Source organism: Cebus imitator, unplaced genomic scaffold (genome assembly GCF_001604975.1).
Source record: "Cebus imitator isolate Cc_AM_T3 unplaced genomic scaffold, Cebus_imitator-1.0 Scaffold136, whole genome shotgun sequence".
In the NCBI taxonomy this organism is placed as follows: Eukaryota; Metazoa; Chordata; class Mammalia; order Primates; family Cebidae; genus Cebus; species Cebus imitator.
Window position 1 is genome coordinate 2,528,078 of NW_016107451.1, and position 17,196 is coordinate 2,545,273.

At 41.3% G+C, this 17,196-nt stretch overlaps 1 protein-coding gene and 1 long non-coding RNA gene across 6 annotated transcripts in view; one reads left to right on the forward strand and one right to left on the reverse strand.

The window, feature by feature from the left end:
- The window catches only part of CFAP57 (cilia and flagella associated protein 57), an 84,472-nt gene that overhangs the window by 46,495 nt on the left and 20,781 nt on the right, over positions 1 to 17,196 (reverse strand). For 4 of the 5 annotated variants that reach the window (XM_017541742.2, XM_017541743.1, XM_037743168.1 and 1 more), the window contains 5 exons: positions 15,541 to 15,680; positions 14,592 to 14,757; positions 13,743 to 13,856; positions 4,462 to 4,674; positions 2,372 to 2,545 (listed from right to left, as the gene is read on the reverse strand). In XM_017541742.2, the coding sequence (XP_017397231.1) occupies positions 2,372 to 2,545; positions 4,462 to 4,674; positions 13,743 to 13,856; positions 14,592 to 14,757; positions 15,541 to 15,680 (807 nt within the window). The remainder of the gene's footprint in view (positions 1 to 2,371; positions 2,546 to 4,461; positions 4,675 to 13,742; positions 13,857 to 14,591; positions 14,758 to 15,540; positions 15,681 to 17,196) is intronic. The other variant, XM_037743169.1, reaches the window with a different exon arrangement.
- LOC108313367 overlaps positions 1 to 17,196 on the forward strand; it is a 29,629-nt gene that overhangs the window by 2,462 nt on the left and 9,971 nt on the right. The window contains exons 2-3 of the long non-coding RNA XR_001829046.2: positions 4,597 to 4,705; positions 4,999 to 5,044. This is a non-coding gene — a long non-coding RNA (uncharacterized LOC108313367). The remainder of the gene's footprint in view (positions 1 to 4,596; positions 4,706 to 4,998; positions 5,045 to 17,196) is intronic.

A 17,196-nucleotide genomic window follows, 5' to 3' on the forward strand; every position in this document is an offset into this window, starting at 1 on the left:
TCCAGAGCATGTTGTTTATTTATTTTTTTGAGATAGAGTATCGCTGTGTTGCCCAGGCTGGAGTGCAGTGGCACAATCTCCCAGCTCACTGCAACCTCTCCCTCTCAGGTTCAAGCAATTCTCCTGCCTCAGCCTCTCGAGTAGCTGGGATTACAGGTGTGCAGCACGATGGCAGGCTAATTTTTGTATTTTTAGTAGAGATGGGGGTTTCACTATGTTGGCCAGGCTAGTCTCAAACTCCTGACCTCAAGTGATCTGTTTGCCTTGGCCTCTCAAAGTGCTGGGATTACAGGCGTGAGCCACTGTACCCTATAAAGGGTAGCATGGAGATCTCTGTAGTGACAGAATGGCTCTATATTGTGATTTTAGTGGTGGTTACACAAACTATGCATGTGAGGAATAACACAGAACTAGATGTACACAGCGTATCAGTGTCAATTTTCTGGTTTGATATTTTGCTGACAGTTCAATAAGATGTAATTATTGAGGGAAACTGAGTGAAGGATACATAGGACCTCTGTACCCTTTAAAATTTCCTCTGAAATCTGTAAGTATTTCAGCATAACAAGTTAAAAGAGTTAACTACAAAAAATGTCTTCTTACAATCAGCAATATGTGTCAAGAATCTTGAAAATGGTAATACTCTTGCATTAAGGAATTCTCTCCCTCTCTAGGAATTTAGTCTTAGGAAAGAATCAGAGAGGTGCATATAAATTTGTAAACTGGGCTATTCATTATAGATCATAAGATAATTTAAATGCCTAATAGCAAGAGAAGAGTTAGTAAGTTACAGCCCACCATATGATAGGATATTTGCATAGCTACTAAAATCATGCTTTTGAGGAATATTTAATTGTATGGAGAAATTTACAGTAGCGTGAAGTTAAAAAAAAAAGCAGGTAACGAGAGTGGCCTCACAGTAAGATCTTCATTTTGTTTAAAACACACCTGCATGGAAATGTAGAAGGAAATGCATCAAAATAATGATGATGCTATTATGAGGATTTTTATTTCTAAAATAAATATGCGTTGCTTTTATAATCAGAAAAATAAATACCTCATCCACAAAACTTGGTAGATTTGAAGGGAAGAGGGGGAATATGTTGTAGGAATTTCCTCTGGACCCAAGGCCCAGGCTTGATACAGGAATGTTCTGTTTTATAAAGGAAAATCTTTTCTTAATCCTGCTAGTGTTGTAGGTAAGCCACTACAGAGTTTGGGACATAATTAAAAACCTCAGGTGCTGTGTCATTCAACCTGTGGAAAGGGGGAGTAAGGAAGAGGAGACACACACTTTCCAGCGCCTGTTTTTCAGCGGGTCAGTGTAGGTACAGACGTTACTTTTTTTTTCAGACTATGAATAACCTTTAATTTACTATTGGCTATGATTTCTTGGCGACAATTTCGCATGCAAGATCATTCTTTTTCATTTCATTTTTAAGATCGTGGTAAAATACACATTCTGTAAAATTTGCTATCTTAACCATTTTCAAGTGTAGAGCTCAGTGTTATTAAATGCACCTGTAATGCTCTGCAACCATCACTACCAACCACCCTCATAACCCTTTTGTCAAAACCCAAACTCTGTACCTACGAAATGATCATTCCCCATTCCTTCCTCCTCACGGCCCCTGCCAACACTGTTCTGTCTTTGTGATTCTGACTGCTCTAAGTATCTCCTAAAAGTGGAATCATACCGTATTCGTCTTTTTGTGGTGGGCCTTGTTTAATTTAGCATAACATCCTCAAGGTTCATCGGTGTGGTAGCACACTGCAGAATTTCCTTCCTTTTTAGGCAGGATACGGTTCCATTGTATAGACATCCCATATTTTACTTATCCATTCATCTGTCGATGGATACTTGGTTGCTTCCACATTTTGACTGTTGTTATCACAGACACGACTTTATGAGAAGGGGGAGTAGAAGGACAATTTGCAAATCTGTGCTCATGGTATTGCCCCGGGGTGGCCTTTTGTACCCTCAAGGAGCAGTAGGAGCTATACTTCTGGGCTATGGCTCCTTTCAGCCTGGGGTCATTTTCTGGAGAAGGAGGCAGCTGTGGTCAAGCGCAGCCCACACTCATGGCAGCCGGCATCCACCAAACGGCCCCTGAGTATGCAGGATATTGTGGCGAAAACGCCATACATACATTTTTAGGTGTATGTCTGATGATTTCCTAGGCTAAATTCCTGGAAGTAGTTTAAACAAAGAGCTTATTCGTAGTCAACAGATGTTGATTCAATGAACGATGGTGAATAAACAAGAAGAGAGAGTAAGGACACAGAAAAGCCACTGGGAAGTTGAAGGGATGAAGCAGGCATGTGACAGGCAGGTGTGGGACTGGGTTCCTGGGGACAGGGCCCTGCTCACCTTGGTGACAGGACCAGCATGGGCCTGGTACTCATTGAATTCCTTCTGCAGGGGCAGAGGGTACCTCATAGCACGAATGGTTCCCACCGAGGTGCCCACAAACATCATGCGTCCGGAATGCGAGATGGCAACGGCTGTGTAGGTGACGTCAAACGCCGGTATTTCTCGAAGGATCTGGGACACAGGTAGCTCTGCTCAGTGTGAGGGGCCGAGCTGTGGCCCCTGGGTCCCGGTGCCATTCTCTCCCTCCCTCTCCTCTAACAGCATCCCTAGGGGCCTGTCTTTAAAAAATGCTTTTTCTATCCCTTTTGCCATCTGAAATAGTGCCTAGCACAGAAAAGGCACAAACTAGATATTCTTGCTGTGTTGCTAGTGAATAACCAGTTTCACGAGTTAGGAGTAACACTGATAAAGAGAGACCTCATATCACATTGACTCTGTGCCAAGCACTGTTCTGTGCCTTCTCCACGTTGCACCTCATTCAGTCCTCACAAGGCCCTCCAAGGCAGTAACTGTTACCCTTAGTCTACAGACGATGGGCCATCTGTGTGACAAGGGACTTGCTTCAACTCATGTACCTAGGTGGGCTCCAGTCTCTGCTTTGACTGCTATGCTTGGGTGCATTTCAAAATGAGAATGGGATATTGGTCACAAATGTACTCAGTAAGCATTTATTAATGCCTATTACATAAACAAAACTATACATTAGTCTCCCTTTATCCTCGAGGGATATGTTCTGAGATTTCCAGTGGATGCCTGAAACCACAGGTAGTACAGAGCCCTATATATACGTCTTTTTTCTGTACATACATAACTACGATATGGTTTAATTTATAAAACAGGCACAGTTAAGAGATGAATAATAGCTAATAATAAAATAGAACAGTTACAACAATACTGTATGAAAGCTATGTGAATGAGGTTTCTCTCTCAAAATATCTTACTGTTTGGCGCTCGCCTGTTTTTAGGCCTTGGCTGACCACGGGAAACTAAAACTGTGGATAAGGGGGACTGCTGTACTCTCAGAGCACCCCTTCATTCCGTCGCTCCTCCACACACTCCTCCACCCTCCCAGCTACACATACATTTACTGAACGTTGTGCACCACGCAGTGTGCCAGCTAAAAGGGCTTTATTTGGCAGAGCACTGATAACTGCTATTGAATGAGGACTGGGACACTTGGGGTACACAGGAGAGTCACCATACTCTCAGCTGTGTTCCAACCACGGGGAGACCTCCTTGGGCTGGTTTGCTGCCGTGGTATCTATGCACCTTCCCAGGCACCAGTCACGGGAAAAGCCGGGGGAGCCAGCTGGAGGAGCGCACAGGCCGTGTTTATGTTATGCATCCTTGCTAAGCTCCTCTCTCTTCCCTTCACTATCTGGAGCCCAACATAACTGTACAGTTTCAGAGTTTGGGGATTTCAAAAGAATACAGTGGCCAGGCTAGGTGATAGCAGCTGACTGCACAGTCCTGCATCGCTTGATATGGGATACATGGTTAGGCTGTTTTGTCATGCAAACACCAGAGTGTATTTACACAAACCTAGCTGCGACAGCCTGCTGTACACCTAGGCTATGTGGTAGGGCCTACCGCTCCTAGGTTACAACTGAACAGCACGTGACTATACTGAATACTGTAGGCAACTGTGGCACAATGGAAAGTATCTGTGTATCTAAGCAGAAAAGGTGCAGTGAAAATTTGGCATTATACTCTCATGGCATTCTAATCTTACAGTCTCTGCAGTTCGTCCCTGGTGTTACTCAGTGCATGCTGTAGCTAGGTTTTTACCCCAGGAAAGTAAGTGCAGACCAAGGGTAACTGCAGTTTAGAGATGACATGACCTCCGTGCCCGGAAGGTGGAAGTTACAGACAGCAAGTACAATGGAAATGAAAAAGAGCCCCACAATCTACAATTTCACCCAGTCAGGCGGGAACTGGGCAGGAAATTCAGGAAGTGACGATAATTGAGCTAATCCAAAAGGAACGATGAGCCTGACGTTATCCCGGAAAGAAGGGGCCCTGTAAGCGGAGGCCCTCGTTTCGTGCATACTTTCAGCAGCCCAGAGGAGGGGCGGGGGCAGACTCACCGAAGAATCCGCAATCTCCTTGAGGGTGTAGTCTGTTCCAACAGCAAAGATAATTTTGGCATCGGGGGAGATAGTAACACAGTTGTAGCTGCAAGACTTGAGCACGCATTCTGTCTCTCTCTTTCCTGTGGACAGATTCCATTCGTACACAGCACCATCTGTGCCACCAGAAATCAGTTTGCTATCATCTGCATTCCACACAACTGAGCGAATCTGCAGGAGACAAAGATACCCAGTGAAGAGGGTATGCCCACACCCTCTAACATCGAAAAGGGTGCAGACCCCTCAGGTGCTCCCCTAGACAGAGCAGAACGTCCTTTCCTGCTGTAGAACCTTCTGTCAGCACAAAATGTAGCTTCTTGCGAATGCTAACATTCTGTTTTCTACGAAGCTTGCAAATTACTGAAGATGAAACACTCCCATTTCTTTTTCACTTTATGAACGTTAAAGACTGAATCATACAGGTTTCTTAATGCTAGAACCAACCAATTATTGCTGTTTTTTCAAAATGTTTTTGACATAATTATATGTTCACAGAACCTTCAAAAACAGCCCAGAGAGAGTGGACTTCTGGAATGGAAGGGTAAGGACCTCAATTTGACTTTCTCTCTGACAATGTAGGTTAAATGGTAAATATGATAAACACACACACACACACACACACACACACACACACACACACACACACTCTCATTTAAAGTCTCTAGAAGGCTGAGTGCAGCGGCTCACACCTGTAGTCCCAACACTTTGGGAGGCTGAGGTGGGAGGATCCCTTGAGCCCAGCAGTTTGAGAACAGTCTGGGTAATATAGTGAGACCCTGTCTTTATAGAAATAAAAATAATAAGCTGGGCATGGTGGCATGTGCCTGAGGCAGGAAGATGGCTTGAGCTGGAGAGGCTGAGGCGGCAGAGAGCTGTGAGTGTACCATTGCACTCCAGCCTCAGTGACAGAGTGAGACCCTGTCTAAAACAAATAAAATGTCTTTAGAAATTGTCCTCAGGGAACAGAGCAAACAAAAAAACATTTATTCAAGAAAATACACTCAATCCTGGTAAGAACAGAGTCTGCCGCATTTGAGCCATGACTTACTCTGTTATGGCCTTAGCTCCAGAAACTTCGCTGCTGTGCACTCTGGGCAGGTGTGGCCAAGGCAAGGGATTCCTTCTCCCCATAGCTTGGGCTATGATTTCAGTCTAGAAAGGCAAACTGCTGGGATTTCTTATTGTTACCCTAGCCCCATGTGGCAGAAGCTCTATTCCAAGCAGGTGTGGCCAAGAGAGCCCAGATTCTCTTCCCCACTGCCCATCCTCACTTGTTGGAAGAAGCTCCACTCTAAGTTCAACATACTGAGAATAACTGTGCCCCAATTATTCCTGACGCAGTTTGCTCATAGGATGAAAGTTCCAAGCCATGAAGGGCAAGCCAGAAAGACCAGGGCTTACACACCTGCAGGCGCATGCATGCGCGCACACACACACACCCTCAAGTGTCACTGACAGAAGTGAGGATGTTACTCCTGGAAATGCACGTCCCTGCTTCAGCTCTGGTGCAGTGAGGCAAAGGTTCTGCCCATGGGAAAGTCAGGTGCTAAGACAGGGAGCTGTGCTTGAGGGGACTGACTTTATTTGGAATAGAACATGGAAAAGCCCATGCCTCTGCACACTTTCTAAAACAATGGAGATCTTAGTGGAAAGTGATTAAGAGGAGGCTAATAACTCTAGGCTATAAGCAAAATGATATAGAGCAGTGGAATTTTGACAGAGAACATGGGAAAGAGACAGTGAAAAAGAGCTCTTCAGGGATAACAGACAACTCTAGGGGCTGGAAGGCCTTGTTTATGTGCTAGGTTGTACTGATTCAGGCGCAGTCAGAGTGGGATGTGGGAAAACTTGAAAGCATCTCCTAAGCTACACAAAGACCTGTTAACACAGGGCAGAGTCTCACTTGCACAATGGGCCTACCAAACACAACGGCCTACCAAACGCTGAGCAGTAAGCTCTCCTGACCCAGAGGCATCTCCTAGGAGGTCAGGCTTAAAAATGAAATCATATTCAGCCCCCGCAACCTGAAGACTGTGTGCATGCCCAAGGCTGTATCCCCTTATGTACAATGAGAGAGGGGACATCCAAACTACCAGTCTCTGGCTGAACATGATGCAAACGCTATTAACTCTCTGAACTATGATAGCAGTTTCCAAGCCACACACAAATCTGGTAGAAAAGGTAAAAATCTAATTGACTGAGGGGGTTCATGTACAATCTGTAACTAATAAGCAGCTTAGGCAATTCATGGGCAGCCCTAGGTAGCAAGGCCAAAAGAAAAAAATGAAAAATATCTGTGTTTAAGGATATGAGAGGCTGCACACTACAGGGAAACAGACTTTACAGAATTATCTCAGCCAAGTCACTAAACAGATAATCAGCCAGCCAACCAACAACAACCTCCTGGGGGGACACATATCAGAACTGCTACAACATATTGTCTAAAATATTCAGCCTACAATAAATTGAAACATAAACAAACAAATAAATGTGACCAGTAAGAAAAAGAAAGAAAAAAAGCATTCAGGCAATAGAAATTGCCTTTGAAGCGGCCCAGATGGCAGATTTTGCAAAGACTTCAAAGTAGTTAATACAAATATGTTCAATGAACTAAAGGAAACTATGCTTAAATAATTAAAGGAAGGTATGATGACAAGTCTCATCAAATAGAGAATATCAGTAAGAAGACAAAATATTTTAAAAATTGAGTGGAAATTCTGGAGTTGAAAAGTACAATAACCAAAATGAAAAATTCACTAGAAGGGCTCAACAGTACCTTTAAGCTGGCAAACTTGAAATAGATCAACAGAGATTGTGCAATATCTGAAGAACAAACAGAAACAATAATTAAGAAAAACTAACATCAACAGAGTTTCAGAGAAATGTGGGCAACCATTAAATGCACCCACATATGTGTACTGTGTGTAATGGGAGCACTAGGAGAAGAAAGAAAAACTGAAAAAATATTCAAACACATAATGCTGAAAAACCTCAAATTTGTTCAAAAACATAAACCTACACATCCAAGAAGTACAATAAACTCCAAGTAGGATAAATGCAAAGAAATCTAGATCCAGACACATCAAAAACAAAATATTGAAAGCCAAAGATAAGAAAATATTGAAAGCCAGCTGGGCACCGTGGCTCACACCAGTAATCCCAGCACTTTGGGAGGCCGAGGTGGGCACATCATGAGCTCAAGAGATCAAGACCATCCTAGCCAACATAGTGAAACCCCGTTTCTAGTAAAAATACAAAAATTAGCTGGGCGTGGTGGTGTGCATCTGCAGTCCCAGCTACTCAGGAGGCTGAAGAAGGAGAATCGCTTGAACCTGGGAGGTGGAGGTTGCAGTGTGCCAAGATCATGCCACTGTGTTCCAGCCTGGTAAAAGAGTGAGACTCCGTATCAAAAAAAATAAAAATAAAAAAGAAAGAAAAGAAAATATTGAAAGCCCTGAGAGAAAAATGATTAATCACATAACATCTAGCTTCTCTCAGAAACAAAGGAGGCCAGAAGGCAATAGGAGACATATGCAAAATACTGAGAGTAGGAAAAAAAAACTTACATCCAGCAAAACCATATTTTCATATTTTAAACATGAAGATAAATATGAACATAAAGATATTCTCAGATAAAATCTTACAAAATTTTTTACTAGAAGAACTGCCTTCCAAGAAATAGTAAAGAAAGTCCTTCATGGTGAGAGCAGGTAACCAGACAGTAATATGAATTCATACAAAAAAGGAAAATCAAACAAACCAAAGCACAGTAGAGTAATTATGCAGGTAATGAAGAGTATAATTGCATATTATACCTTCTTTATTCTCTAAGCTGATTTAAAAAGCAAATGCATATATATGCAAAAGTACTATATATAGAGAGTATGGTTTGACTTATAACATGTAGAAATGTAACAAATAGAATATATTTGACAATAACAGTACAAAGGTGATGCAGGACTAAAGCTTTACTGGGTTAAGAAAATGACACCAGATGTAACTCAGATCCACAAGAAGAAATGAAAAGAACCAAAAGGGTAAGCAAGAAGGTTTAGAAATTTACACTTGCCCTCAGTGTTTTCTCTCAGCTTCTTTAAAAGACATAATAAGATTATATAAAGTAATAATTATCAAGAATGCATTGCTGGGTTTGTAACATATAAAGATGGAACGTGGGTAACAACAGTACAACAAAGGGTAGGACTGAGTCGAGCTATGTAAGAGTGAAGTTTCTACATTTCCCTGGAACTAAGTCAATAAATATTTGATGTCCATTTTTTTGAAGTTGGTTTTTCTTCTTTAACCTGTTAATATAGTGAACTACAATACTTTTTGAATGACAAACCAGCCTTGCATTACTAGAATAAATCCCATTTGGTAGTGAGGTCTAGTTCTTTTCCTATATTGCTGGATTCAATATGTCAATACTTTATTGTGGATTTTTGAGTCTATGTTTGTGAGGAATATTGATCTGTAGCTTTCTATATCTCTGTGTATCAAAAACCATAAATTCACATTGATACCTCCAATTTCAATTCAACCACAAGGTTCATTGTTGCCTCTGCCCCTTTATATATTTGTAACTCCCTTCTCCAACTGTGAAAGACCTACCTCCCATTATCTTTGATATGTTTGCTTATTTTCTCACTCTACCCATAAATAACCAGTCTCCCAACCCACTGGACACCCCTTTGGGTAACTCCATGACTCCTACCCTATCAGCCATATCTTTAGCTCCTTTGTCAGCCCCATCCCCACCTCTTAAATGGCATTTTCTAATTGTTTGTAACTATTCCATAAAAATGCACTTTTAAAAATATAGAGAACTTATTTCCAACAATATTCCTAGATTCACTAATTTTATTAGTTTATCTGAACATTCTTTGAATTTTCTGCATACCCAATCATGTTATCTGTAATAGTTTAATTTCTTCACTTCCAATCTTTATACCTTATATTCCTTTTCTTACTTTAGTGCACTGGTTTAGGACTCAGTAAAAGGCTCACAGAAAGCATCACATTGTTCTCATCTCAGAGGGATGCTTTCATAATTTCACGATTAAGTATACTACTTGTAGGTTTTCTGTAAATATCTCATAAAAAATTTAGACAGTTCCCCATTATCTCTAGTTTGTTAAGTGCTTTTTAAAAATATCACGAATATGACTAGACTGTTCTTAAAATTTTTTAGAACAAAAATTTGTTGAAAAATTGTTCCAAAAATTTTTTAGAATATTTGTTTTATTTTATTTAGCAAATAAATGTTAAATTTTTGTCAAATTTTATTATATCTGCATTTACAGAGGTAAGCATCTGATTATTCTTTTATGCTTATGTGGTACAGTACATTATTTGACTTCAAAATCTAAAACAACTTTGCATTCCTGGAATAATCCCATCTTGGTCATGTTGTATTATCTTTTTAACATATTGCTGGATTGGTCTGATAATGTTTTGTTTGGGACTTTTCTATCTATGTTCATGAAAAAGACTAACTTATTATTAGTTTTATTCTTGTGGTATCTTTCACAGACTTTTGGTATTACAATTATGTAGGCCTTATAGAACAGAATTGGAAAGTATTTCTTCTTTCTCCAATTCTCTAGAACAGTGTTTTTCAAGATTAGTGTGTTATTTGTTTTTTTCCCTTAAATGTTGATAAAATTCTCCAGTGATAAGATCTGGGCCTAGAGTTTTCTTTGTAGAAAGACTTTAAGTTACAGATTCAATTTTTTTTAGGAATTTTTCAGTTTCATCTATACATTCAACTTTATTTGCATAAAGTTGTTTGTAATAGCCTTTCAGATTTTTTTTTTTTTTTTTTTTTTTTTTTTTTTTTTTTTTTTTTTTTTTTTTTTTTTTTTTTTTTTTTTTTTTTTTTTTTTTTTTTTTTTTTTTTGACAGGGTCTCACTCTGTAGCCCAGGGTGGAGTGTAGTGATGCAATCTCGGCTGACTGCAACCTCCACCTCCCAGGTTTAAGTGATTCTCCCGCCTCAGCCTCCTGAGTAGCTGGGGTTACAGGTGTGCACCACCACACCCGACTAATTTTTGTATTTTTAGTAGAGATGGGGTTTCACCATGTTGGTCAGGCTGGTCTCAAAGTCCTGATCTCAAGTGATCCACCTGCCTCAGCCTCCCAAAGTGCTGAGATTACAGCTGTGAGCGACTGTGCCCAGGCCCCTTTCAGATCTTTTTAATGTCTATAGGACCTTTAGTGATATCCTTTTTTATTGGTTATTGGTATCTCCTCACTTTTACTTTTTTCTTGATCAGTCATGCCAAAGGTGTGTCCATTTCATGTTTTCAAAGAATCAAATTTTTTTCTGATGACCTTTTTTATGTTTTCTATTTTATTAACTTCTGCTCTTATCTTTATTTCCTGCCTTTTATTTTATTTGAATTTAATTTGCTATTTTTTTTCTAACTTCTTGAGATGGATGCTTATGTATCTTTTTTTCATTTCCAATGCAGTATATGTATTTAAAGCTATCAATTTCCCTGTATGCATGGCTTTAGCTTCATCCTGTATCTGTATTTGTAAAAAATGTTGTACATGTAATTCTAACACATACCCCTAATTAGAGACCAGTGTTTCAAGTACTTGTAAAGTGATGAAACAAATGGCTGTTTTCCTGGACTCGTGAGCTAGGGCATCGGAATCACTTTCTGGGCTTTATTTGCATCTTCACAGTCACTTGGAGACTAATTACACTGTTGAAGCTGAGGCTTGGGAGCTTTTATTAATAATGCCTGTGTTACTGGGGAGGCTGAGGCAGGAGAATCGCTTGAACTCAGGAGGTGGAGGTTGCAGTGAGCAGAGATCACACCACTGCACTCCAGCCTGGGTGACAGAGTGACACTCCATCTCAAAAACAAACAAAAACGCTTGTGTTTACGTAGCGCTTTCACTTCCCACACATGTTTACTTTTCCTTATCATGGGGATATCTCACAAGGTTTGAAGCTCAATGAAATATTCTGGTGGACATAAGAAAATGGGGATGGAACCATATACTCAATGACCTATTATTTGCTAAAGTCAATGGTCAGTTTTGGACTTTACGTGACCTCCCTCTGATATCTAGTACCACTGACCACTTCAACCGTTCAGAAATTGTTTAGTTCCCTGGCTTCTTTGAGACAATTATGTGATTCCAAGTTCTCCTTGTATCTTCATTTTCAGTCTTTCACTGGCTCCTCTTCTTTCACCAGTCTCTTAAATGTTGGTCTCCCCTCTCCTGTCCAATGTTCTTCTCAGATTCCACATCGGCCCTTGGCGATCTAATCTATGCCTCTGACATCCTTACTCTCTAATTCCCCAAATCTTCATATTCAGCCCTCACTTCTCCCATGACCGCCACACACACACACACCCCTCACACTTCTGGGCACATCAAATATAACACGGCCAAAATGGAACTTAATCTCTTTCTTCTCTCTGCCTCCGCTACTAAAGTCATGGTTTAGTTCCTAACCCAACTTTCACCTTCATGTCCTAGCTGCTCTCCATCACTCCAATTTCCTTCCACTCTAATTGTTCCTCAGTGCTGTTTAGAGAGTTACCTTTCTGATCTCATTACTTTCTTGCTTAAATCCTTTCCTTTTCACTGTTTCTCATTACCTAGAGGCTAAAGTCCAATTCCCTGGCATGGCACACACTACCTTCTACCATGCAGCCAATCTTTCCTACTCCCTCTTTATCATCACTCAGAAGTGTCCAGTGTTCCAGCCATATGAACCAAAGAGCACCATCCAGCTTCATGCCTCCATTTCATCATCGCCGGCAAGTCCTTCTGCCTAGAATGTCTCTCTTTTCCAGTGGCCTCTTCTCTCCAAATTCATCTGCTGACTTCTTACCCTTTCCACGCCTCTCCCTCTTAATCATGCCTCACATCTAATCTAGAACTCTAGGACCTAATGATTTATTTTCTTTTGTTCTTTTTCTGTTTTTTTTCAGACAGGGTCTCACTCTGTCACCCAGGCTGGAGTGCAGTGGTGTGATCACGGACCTTGCATCCTTGATCTCCTGGGCCCAAGTGATCCTCCCACCTCAGTCTCCCAAGTAACTGGGACCACAGGTGTGTGCCACCACATGTGGCTAATATTTTTTACTTTTTGTAGAGCCAGGGTCTCCCCATGTTGCTCAGGCTGGTCTCGAACTCCTGAGTGCAAGTGATTCCTCCTGCATCAGCTTCCCAAAGTGCTCAGATTACATGAGCCGCCACGATTTCACTTTCTAAAATCCTTTGAATCCATCAACTTCTCCCTAACTGTACCACCACTACTATTATCTATGGTGTAGATGTCCACAATAGCCTCCTTACCATTTCTACCCTCGCCCCCTCTAATAGTCTTCACTCTGCAGCCAAAATAATCCTTTAAAATGCAAATCCGGTCACATCATTCTCTGTCCTGAAAGTCTTCAGTGATTTCAAGGAACAAGAAGGATGAAGTATAAAATCCTTACAAGGCCTATAAGTTTCCATGCATTTGGGCCCCTGTGACCTCTCCAGTCCCAGCCCCTCTTTACTGCATGGTTTATCCTGGTTCCACATTCCAGGCCCACAGACTTTCCCTTCCTCTGACACATCTCAGGTCTTTGGACCCCCATCTACAATGATTATCCCCACCAGTTTTGTCTGATCAACTCCTACTCACTCTTAGAGGACCAAGCCTTTGCAAATACAGCCACCTAAAGTATGCTACCCGCTTCATTCTTTCTTTCTTTTTTCTTTTTTTTGAGATGGAGTTTTGCTCTTGTTGCCCAGGCTGGAGTGCAATGGCGTGATCTTGGCTCATTGCAACCTCTGCCTCCCGGGCTCAAGTGATTCTCCTGCCTCAGTCTCCTGAGTAGCTGGATTACAGGCACGTGCCACCACCGCCGGCTAATCTGGGATTTTTAGTAGAGATGGGGTTTCTCTATGTTGGTCAGGCTGGTCTTGAACTCCTGACCTCACGTGATCCACCTGCCTCAACCTCCCAAAGTACTGGGATTACAGGCGTGGGCCACTGTGCCCGGCCCATTATTTCTCTCATAACAACACCATGTTTTTCTTTCAGTGGAACTGCAATTAGTAATGACATTTGTCTGTGCATTTGTTTTACTGTCCCTTTCCCCAAACAGATAGTGAACCCATGAGGAAAGGAACCACCGGTCTTTTGTTCATCTGAAGCCCACTGGCTGGCAGGATGCTTGGCCCTGTGCCCCTTGTTTCCCCGGACACTGTTCACTCACTTACCTTCCCTGTGTGTCCTTTCAGGCTTAAGATGTTCTCTAGGTTCGTGGTGGTGTAAATGTGAATCACATTTCCATTGACTGCAGCAAACAGGTGACCTCCGTTGCTAAAGGAACACTAGGGAAAGACAGCAAAAGAGCAAGCAAGCAGGAAGGGAGCAGTCTAATTAGAAGCTACAGTCAAGAGTCGCTTTTCCTCACGAGTTCAGGCTGAGACTATGTGTGAGGGGTGGGAGTGGGGGTAAGGTACAAATGAGACTGAGGGGTGGCTGACAATTTCAGACACTTTCGCTATTCCTGTAACTCATAGTGGCCAGATGCTGACGCTGCCAGGCCCACAAATCATGAAGCCGTTTGGACTACAAGCAATCATTTTGCCTGTAGAAGCACATTTCAGAGCTGGGGAAGTAATTCCTGAAATCATTGCCTTGTTTCCGCAAGTCATCTCGGGGAAAGTTACTGAGCTCTTTACTGCCTCCCACCATTCATGCTTAGTTTGCCCTGGCTCCTCCCAATCTCCAACCTCACCTTCCTAGTTGTGACTCTGATTCTGAAATTACTTTTCTTTTTAAATATTTGTTAATGCTCCACAGTTACAGATAGGACTTATCATGGGGATCTCACAAGGTTTTAGGTTCAGTGAAATATTCTGGCAGACATAAGAAATGGGGATGGAACCATATACTCAGTAAGGCTGCTGGGAAAAGAACTGGATTTACCCCTCCCTGTCTTTTTAAGCCACTATAGTTCTCCAAGACAGATTTTGGTCCCACCTCCCCAGATCATGTTAGTTCCTGATTTTTCAGCTGTGGCTTTCTAAAAAACTGGACTTTGTCCCCAGTGGATTTTTTACCTCTCTGGATCCCCTAACAGAGTATTCTTTGAAAGAACGTATATCATCAATGAGTAGATTCATGAGGCGTAGTTTGTCAGCAAACCCTACTACAATAAAGTGTCCAGATGGATGAAGGCTGATGGAATATGCCTCTTCTTGGTATTCCTTATATAGTTCCAGAGTGCTGTGAAAAAGATCAATTAGTGAATTATAAGCCTAGCTCACTAAATCCCTCCAGTCCTCCACTGTATCTGATATATATTGTTATCAGAGTATTTGAAATACACTACTGTTTGCAATTATTGGTTCCTCTCTTTTCTAGATTTTGGTTATTAGGGGATGATGTCCAGCATGGAGTATGGTAGATAGGGAGACTGGTCAAGGTGTTGTCTAGCGATGCTGAAGACATAGCTCTGTGTGTGTAGATTCCAAAATTCATGAATATTGTCCAAGTGTTTTTTCCCCAGAAGCCCCAGAAGTTGCACATAAGAACAAAGGAAACAGTGGGGGTTGGGGGTCTATCTAGGGTTGGAGATTCCCGGGGAAGCTGTGCCAGAAGGCAAAATCAGAGGGAGCTGGGGGTGGTTGGGATAGTGATGTCCTCGGAGAAAGAAAAGGAAGGAATGGTCTGGGGAGCTCCATGAAGCAAAGTGCAGTTCCTGTGGGAAACAAGGAGATAGGAGAGCTGGAGGGACACAGGAGTTTACGTAAGAAGGTGAGAGACTGTGGTGTTATCTTCATGTCTCCAGTGTCTGGCATGTGGTAAGCATTAAATAAACCACAAAGTAGTTTTCCAGCCCATGCAAGAGTGAGAAACAGGTAGGCTGAGTTGATTTTTAAAAACTCCTTTCCAACTGAAAGCTTTTAAGTAATTAAATTTTGGAACACTATAATTAAAATAATTCACATAAACAAATTAACATCTGGAATCTCGCACATGAAAGTAGGCGAGCCTCTCATTCCTTACTTTGTTTCATAATTCCAAATGCGGACGGATCGATCCAGAGAACAGGTGGCTATGAGGGGTTTTCGGATGCAGGTAGCTAGACCGGTGATGGATGCTGAGTGTAATGGATACATCAAATACTCAAAGTGAGCAGCCTCCCCCTAGAGAAGGCATACAGAACAAGATCCGCAGAGTGAGCAACGTCAGCTCTAATTGGTTCCCATAAACATTTATTAGACTGGCTGCACGGGAATCAGGCTGTGGCTAAACTGTGTGAATATTACGCATATTTTCCTGAGCCAATATTATTTTTAACATTATTTTAATGGCAGTAAAATACTTTCTTCTACGGGTATCTTAGAATTTAATTTAACCCTTCCTCTACCGTAGGAACATTTAAGTGGCTTCCAATTTTTGTTATTATAGGAATAATACTAGACTAAATATCCTTGCACAGGTATTTGTGTCTCTCTCTGATTGTTTCCTTAGCATACATTTCTAGGAGTGAAAAACTGGGAAAAATTGTATGAATGATTTTCAAGGATCTGGATAAGTAATGCCAAGTTTCTCCCTGGAGAGACTATACTAATTATCACCAGTAGCAAATGAGAGTTAGATGGATGATTTTAAATTGAAATGCATCCTACTGCACTGGTTATGTAGGTTACAGATATCTGTCTTCAGAGGCATTGTTTTTGGAACACCTGAATGAGAAGTGACAGTTGGGAAATTTAATGAGATGTACATATTTAGGTCTGTTCACAAGCCAAGATAAAGGCTAAGATGGAATTTTTTTTCAAATCCTGGCCCTCTGCCACTTACAAATTTATCTGCATCCACTCAGTCCTACCCTAGTGTCTCCCATCCAAATACTAACCAGGCCCAACCCCGCTTAGCTTCTGAGATCAGACAAGATCAGGTGCATTCAGGGTGGGATGGCTGTAGACCTCACTATCTCAAAGAAAGAGATGCTATCCTGGATGGGGGGCAGGCACAGGTTACTGTTATTCTTCTCCATCTGTCACCCTTTCTTTCTCCAGTATCTTCAACCTGCCTGTCTCTATGAGCACATTCCTATGAGCTTTTATACACTCAGATCTCTCTTGTCTTAAAAACAAAAGGAACGCTGTCTCTTACCCCTCCGCCTGAGGAGTCACGTAATGATGGGGAATCACACAAGCAGACTTACTGGTTTCATTGCAAATGCATGACCACAAACCTCCAGTGGGCATTTAACCCTGCCTGGTAACTCTACCATATTTTTCAATAAGTTCACACTCTAAACATCCAAGATAAGTATTTCATACTATTTATTCTCTCTTTTCAAACGTTCCAACCTTTTTCTTCCAATCCTAAATCTCATCTGATGACATTATCTCTTATTTCCTTGATTTCTGTGTCTTTGTTTTCTTTATTTTGCATCTCAGAAGCAGACTTGTGGAGATTCATCATAAATTCATATAAGACAAATTTTATTTTATTTCACTCCTTTCTTTCTCAATTTTCACTTCTGTCCCTCCCTATTCACTTCTGTTGATGCCATAAGTAGGCATCAACAAATGGATTTCATGTATGTCACTGACTATATACATATGTGTTTTATATTTCTATAAATGACATTGTGCTTCAGATCTCATTCTGTACCTTTTTACTTTCTTTTTTTTTTTTTTTTTTTTT